A 7,541-nucleotide genomic window follows, 5' to 3' on the forward strand; every position below is an offset into this window, starting at 1 on the left:
ATCTCCAACTCATCATAAGTGGACTTTCTTCCATATTTGAATACCTGACCATACGCCTTTTCATATAAAAGGACACTCTTTCGTCAATTCTGCATTTAGTAGATCACATGAGGGAAAGTACTTTGCTGGAAGAACCCTAGCACACAATGAATAATATTCTTGAACAAGATGGCATGCTTGTTTTGCAAGGAGGGTAAGATTAAGAAATGGATATCACGGAAGCCCACGCATCCTTTCTTCTTCAGAACACATATTTTTCACCAGCATAGCAAGTGCATCTTATTCGTGGTTTCTTTATATATTTGTTTTGGAATCTGAAAACCAACATTGCATATGTTGCTATAGCTGGTGCAGTTTCTTTTAGGAGCATTTCTTTCTCTTTCATTAATACAAATTTCTCCATCCGTTACTTAGGCTGGTGCCAATGGGGGCGGGAGTGGAGGCGGTATCGCCCGGCTTGGGGCGGGAGGCGGGCGGGAGTGGGGGGGGACGCGAGCGCGGGGCGCTGGGGCTGGCGCCGGGCGGTACCGCCCGCTGCCGCCCGGCTACCGCCCGCGTTGGGGGCGACAGCGAGGCGAGAGAGGGGCGATAGCGGTGCTAATGGGGGCGGTAGGGAGGCGGTAGGGAGGAGAGAGAAGTGAGAGCTGGCACTATAGCCCTGTGCATTGGCACCGTGGGGTGAGAGTGGGGTGAGAGTGAAGAAAAAAGCTGACGTGGCGGGTGAGAGTGGGGTGGTGCATTAGCACCAGCCTTAGGTCCATTCCCTTGCAAACTCCGATAACAAGAAATTGAAAGCAGTTGCTTAGGTCCATTCCCACCATGGCTATACATGTTTGTATGCACTCTGACAACAATAAAACATGTGTATTATGTAGATGCATCCTAATTTTAACAAATGTGAAACATCAGAAAATCTCATCGCCATTTTCCCCATGAAAGGCTTACCTATCTCAGTTCATCTTCCCGGCCCCTCCGATCCACGGCTTGTCCCAAACTTTGACTTGTTTTCATCTCCTGCTTCGACACTTTGACTACTCCGGGCTGCTCTGCTCTGTTCCCATGGCGGCGGCGGCGGGCGAGCCGGAGGTGATCCGGGACAAGGCGGCGATGCGGGCGTGGTCGCGCCGCCGCCGGGCGGAGGGCAGGACGGTCGTGCTCGTGCCCACCATGGGCTTCCTCCACGAGGGCCACCTCTCCCTCGTCTCCGAGGCTGCGGCCATAGCCGGCCCTATCGCTGTGGTCGTCTCCATCTACGTCAACCCCAGCCAGTTCGCGCCCACCGAGGACCTTGCCACATACCCCTCCGACCTCGCCGGGGACCTCCGCAAGCTCGCCTCCACCGGCGCCGTCCACGCCGTCTTCAACCCGCCGGACCTCTACGTCCGCGGCGGTACCGCCGTCGGTGCTTCCGCGGGTGCGGCTGTCTCCTGCCTGGATGCGGCGGTGGGTGGTGACGGCCACGAGACGTGGATTCGGGTGGAGCGGCTGGAGAAGGGGCTGTGCGGGAGCAGCCGGCCCGTCTTCTTCCGTGGAGTGGCCACCGTGGTGGCCAAGTTGTTCAACATCGTCGAGCCCGACGTCGCCGTGTTCGGGAAAAAGGATTACCAGCAGTGGCGACTCATCTGCCGAATGGTAATTGACCGATTTGACATCACTCTGCATTTGTAGTCTGTTCTCATGTTTCGCAATCATGTTACCTAATTTATCCTGTTTGTCGCAAAAGTGAATGTCAATGTGCAATCTAAATATATTCTCAGTGTAAGTTGTTTTTTGTCGGTTCTCATCTTGTACTTGCCCTCTTCCTGTGTTAAGGTTGTTCTCTCACAGCCAGCCTTATTTTCTGGGCAGTTTGATAACCTGATGCATAATTTTGGACAGCGCCTAATGGATATTTGGGGGAGATTTTGCTACGACTAAATAATCAATTTGAATCAATTATCCCATGGATACCTTGTCTGTCTCTGTTTCTGTTTCGATGCTTCAGGCCTTCAGTCACATTTTTCAAATGATGATTCTATTAGTTCAGAGTACTTTCAGTTGCTTCAGTTACTGCGATATGCTCATGTGGTTTTCAGGTTCGTGACCTTGACTTTGCCATAGAGATAATAGGATCAGAAATAGTGCGTGAAGCCGATGGCCTTGCCATGAGCTCTCGCAATGTGCATCTATCACGTGAGGAAAGGGACAAGGTTTGTCTTTTACTTAAACTGATAAATTGTTTTCACCGACTTGTGTAAGGCATTTACAAAAGACAGCGAAATTTGTCAGTGTTGTATCATTCATGATTGTCTTGCTATTGAAGTTTTGGGCAATCCGCAAGACTACACTAAGAAGTCTATGCATGTCCTGGAGCAGATGAATTTGATACTATATATGATGATTTATAAATATTTTGTACTATATATCATTGATTTTAAAACTGTTCTTTGATTATTGTTGTTTCTTTTGTAGGCGTTATCCATTAATAGATCATTGGTAAATGCTAGAACTGCTGCACTGAATCATAGCAACAGTGCTAGCGAACATATAAAGAAACAAATAGTGCAGACACTGACTGAAGCTGGTGGTCAGGTTGACTATGTTGAGGTAATATTTGAGCCTTTTCTTATTCATTCAAGAGTCGATGTTCTCCTTGAAGCAATTTATTTTGTTTTGTGTTGTAATATTTAACTGGATACGTGTTAAAATATTAATGCTAGTTATCTCCTTCAGAACTTTTGAAATCTTTTTTTTTGCGGGTATTTCACGTCTACATGTTATAGTTTGCAGTCAGACTGCCAAGCAAGTAATACCTGATACCTCAAGGCTCAAATCCAGCATAAATGTTTAGATATTTCTTCTTGAGCAACATACTGCTGTTTGGATTAAAATTTCCAACTTGGTTAGTCCGAAAATGAATAATGCCATACTGACCATCTTATGAAACCTTTTCTGACCAACTTACTAATTGTGTTTTTCTTTTTCCGTTTTGTTGTGACACTGATTCTGGTTTTCTCTTCGAGAACCTTCGAAATCGACATGGTACTTTTATAGTTTGTAGCATCAGACAACCAAATTCAGCATAATTGTCGACATTTTCCTTTGAACAGCGTATCACTAATCTGATAGAAAGGATACAGTTAACTTTTATTTCCATCCCAATGCAGATTGTGGAGCAAGAAAGTTTGGTACCTGTGGAGACGATAGATCGCCCTGTCACCATCTGTGTCGCCGCATTTTTTGGAAAGGTTAGGCTGATCGACAACATCGAGATCCACCCACGGTCCTGAGGATTTTATTGTGGCCTTGGAAGTGTATCTTGTGAAGTCTTCACCAGTGTGATTTTTTTTTTTGTCAAAATAAGAGTCATGATGTACACTGTAAGTCTGTAACACCACATATACAGAACTGGTAGGATCCTTGATATATGTCACTGGTTCAAGCCTTCCTCCTATACCAAGGACATATTATGAAGTTTTTGGACCAGCAAAAAGGATTCTAGCATATGAAAGAAAGGGATCCATTCTCGGGGGTGTATGCATGAATTCCATATAAGGTACTTGCTGGTCTTCTCCTAGTGCTCTTCTTTAGTTTTGCCATGGCATGGGGGTGGCTGGGCAAATATGACTGGTCTGAGCTTCCAGCTTCAAGCGCCGGGGTGTTTGGTTGAGCTTAATATTAGCTTTTGGCATTTGGCTTATAAGCCACAAAAGCACCTACATAGGTGCAAATAAACAAAATATCACAGTTTCAGATTCTGGCTGTCTTGGTTGGAGATTCTCCTTTAGAGGATGGTTGACTGTTGATCTTCGGGAATAGACGAGTGGATTGATTAGACTTCTGATTCAAACTAATCTTTCTGATGATAATACAGACAGGCCTTTTTGGGAATGGACAAAAAAATTTTGCTAGTTTAGTGTGAAATCCGTTTCCTAACACCTGTGTAGCAATAGGATGAATAGATCATCCGTGGAAGAGCAGAATTCCCTTTGAACAACAAAATTTGGCTGTGCCTGATATGGCATAATTAATGCCATTGGAACTAAAGATAATCTGCTGAAACCTGACTGGACAGATAATATGTTATGTCAGTTTTGTAACGATGGGGAAACCATCTCCCATCTGTTTTTTTGACTCTGTTGCTGCCAAGTTTATGTCGAGTGCAGTGGGTACAGCTATAGCTATAGGTGCTCGGACTCATCCCGGCTCATTCTCTTATTTCTTCTGGTGGTTCCCACGGTTTGTTCGGCCTTGCTAGCATTGTTTCCATCTGTTGGGTGATTTTCAAATTGCGTAATAGAGCTTGTTTTGAAGGAAAATTAATTAATTCTCCAATTGTTCTAATATGCTATTCTATTGTTTTTATGAAGTAATGGGCAGGTCTCAATAATCCTGGGGATTTAAGATCTGGAGCTGACAAGGGGCTTAATATAGCCATGAGTGCAAGTGGATCGAGAGACAATGTTGCAGTAGTTTGTCTGGTTGACGTTCTACATCAAGATGATCCAGGAGTGTCTGGGCTGAAGGTTTTCGTGTAAGGGCTTTGGAAAAAATCAGGATATTTTTTGGCTTAGTTTCTGAATACCGATATAGGATTGTCAACCCCAACTTTCAGCCCCTGCTGTGCATACAGTGTGTTCCTGCCCGTGGACGACACTGGAGAAGGCTCCAGGCTGAACGTCATCATGATCCGACACCGTAGCCAGCACGTCATGGCTGATGTTTCTGCACTTGCACTATCTTACACTCTTATTTCAGTCGAAATGATGTATATGTTTAGTTTTTTAGGTGACTGCGTCTGCGTTTGTACTGTATTTCTCAAAAAAAAAAAAAAAAAAATCAGTCCGCTGTTGTTGGTTAAGTAGGTTCGCTTTCGTGCCAGTTTTTTTTCAAAAAAAAAAAAAAACACTATGGTGAGCTTTTGCAGATTTATAGTTAGTGTTGTTCAGTGCCTACAATTGAATTGTTTTCTTCTTGTCTGCCAATCGTCGAGGTTCCCTTGCTCCTTGAGAAACTTAGGCAACTGCCACTCCAAAGTAAACACGTTGCCTCAAGTTTTCATGTTTCTTGACTTCTATACCTAATAATAAAGCAAAAAGGGGTTCCGTCGTCCGTTTTTTATTACCCTTAATTTTTGTGGAAATTACATGGGTTGCCACCGCTGAGTAAATAACGGTTCGTTCGCTGGTTGACCGCATAAGCTGAACTCCTCCCGCACGCATCCGAGCTCCAGGCCAAGCTCCTCTGAGTCTCTGAGTCTGACCCGCATCGCGCCCCAATCCTCCCCTCCCCTATCCCAAGTCTACCCTCCTCCTATCTACAGGCCCTCCCATTCGATGGCGCGCAGACGGAGCGTGGTGGTCGACAGAGGCGCACCCCTTGGCCAGGATTAATGGAGAAATCGGGAGCGTGGTGGTCGGTGGAGTCGCTCCCAGGTGCGGGAGTCGGCCAACCATGGGAGTCTGAGAGGGACGTCCAAGTCGAGTAGGGAGCGCGGAGAGTTGCAGACCAACGAAGAGACCCAGCAGTCGCCACTCCAAAGTCCCGCCACCGGTCGTGGGTCTCCGCTGCTGCGCCACCCTTCCGCCAGGAGCCCAGGAGCTCGCGGCAGCCGACCACTGGAGTACTCGACTCTGCTTAATCTTCAATCGCAGCTCCTGAGACACAGCCAGAGGGAACAATAGACAAATCCACTGCCCGCAATAAATCCACCGGCACATCTGATTTGGACAATCATATCTCTGAAGCTTCACCAGATACTGATGTTAATGGAAGTGATTTGGCCAACTCAGCACATGAGCTACAGGTCAAGACTGGTGTAGCCGTGTAGTCGTCATACTGAAACGAAAACTGATGCAGTCGTTAGTGACAAAACGTAAACTGATGCAGCCATTAACAAGCAACCATCTTTGCTTGAAGTGCTCCTCAGCCACAGGCAACTCTGAAGCAAACTGCGTGTTCAGGTTCATGTCAGGCACCATTCTTTTAATTGTACGATCGACACTTGATTAGAACCATCTTTAGCAGGCAAAGTGGGCAAATAATAGCACTTTTCTTCATTGGATTCTCTCATCTAAAATCACTACCAGATAGTTTATACGTAGTAAAAGTTATTTTTAACTGAATTTGTAAACTAACTGATTGTACCATCGTAGCACATAGTAAGGTTCATGTCAGGTGCTAGCAGTGCAAACCATGCGAATCAGAGCCCCTACTAGGTAACTTTGTATTACTACCACACGATATTACTGATTATTTAGAGTGTGCAATATGTACTAGGAAAAGGATACTCATCCACGGATAAATAATTCATCATGAACAACAATACTATATTTTAGGGTAAATACTTCGACATGAACAACAATACTACTATATTTGGAAAGCTTACATTACTGCCTTATATATATTTCTGTATTGATTTTAAATCCATAGCGACATTAGTTCTGCTACTCTATAGAGTTTCTGAAGGACAAACCAGTTCACCCTCGCGAGAATGGAGCAACGGAGAGTAAAACAAGAACATGATGGATAGTCAAAAAAGACAATGTTTGGTAGCTTTGTAGTACCCTTCATTGATGGGTTTTAGATTGGGAGTAGTCATCGGTGCTCAAGTGTGGTTCCCATGCTAAATATAGTACTCACGCTATTTAATATTGAGGTTGCTATTTGACTGTTAAGTTGTGTTAGACTTTGTTCTTGGCATGATAATAGGAGTCAACCTATACAATGGAATAGATTTTGTGCGGGGAATACATAATATACTGTGCAATTTTAACTGTTGTTTGTGTTGCCTTTTAACTCACTATTAAGTCTTTTTTTTTTATCTAGCTTTTTTTCTGGGTGCAGATTTGCATATATTAGTTTCCGCGGAAATCACAAGCGGATCAAAGGAGCTATATATATGGGATGTTTCCCTGGGCAAGGGGCCACAATTAAACGAAAATTGAGCGATTATTTCATAATTCCATTCAGGACAAATCAACTTTAGTACGAACTCGTTCCAGTTTGATTTGATAAGTTAGATGACCAGTGAAACTGAACACCATATTTTATATTTTAAATCCGTTGCAACGCACGGGCAATTTTTTGCTAGTCTTGTCCAAAAGGGAAAAGGAAAACGCTCGCTATCCCCCGGGGGATCACGCGCTCGCGTCCTCCGGGCTGGCAGCGCGCCACGCGTCCACGCATATGGGCCCCACCGACCGTCTTATCTCTTCCCTGGCGTTTCTCCACCGACGGTTTTATCTTCTCCATGGTTCCCCTTTTTACTCCGTTCCTCTTCGAAGAGTTCGCTCCTCTGCCTCAGCATCACTGTCCACGTCCACCTCCGGGAGCTTGCCCCACCTCCCCCTGACAGCCATCTCCTTCGCCAAAGCTCGCCTGCATCCCTGCAGGAGCTCGCCCACCGCGCCGCCAGGAGCTCGCCCACCTCGACGCCATGGGGACATGGTGGCGTGAGATGGTGCGGTGGCGGTGGCGCGAGATGGTTCGGCCGGCGCGGGGACGGTGACGGGGACCAGTTCGCTGCGGCGTTTACCACCTCGACGGGCACGTGCGCCTTC

At 45.8% G+C, this 7,541-nt stretch overlaps 1 protein-coding gene across 1 annotated transcript; it reads left to right on the forward strand.

The window, feature by feature from the left end:
• The first annotated feature begins 919 nt into the window (after positions 1-919).
• LOC127323541 (pantoate--beta-alanine ligase) lies at positions 920-3,524 on the forward strand. Its single transcript, XM_051351653.2, has 4 exons — positions 920-1,632; positions 2,076-2,189; positions 2,452-2,586; positions 3,147-3,524. Exons 1-4 carry the CDS (start codon positions 1,060-1,062, stop codon positions 3,267-3,269), a joined length of 945 nt encoding a protein of 314 aa, XP_051207613.1. The 5' UTR covers positions 920-1,059; the 3' UTR covers positions 3,270-3,524.
• Positions 3,525-7,541: the final 4,017 nt, after the last annotated feature.

Source organism: Lolium perenne, chromosome 1, assembly GCF_019359855.2.
Source record: "Lolium perenne isolate Kyuss_39 chromosome 1, Kyuss_2.0, whole genome shotgun sequence".
Classification (NCBI taxonomy): domain Eukaryota; kingdom Viridiplantae; phylum Streptophyta; class Magnoliopsida; order Poales; family Poaceae; genus Lolium; species Lolium perenne.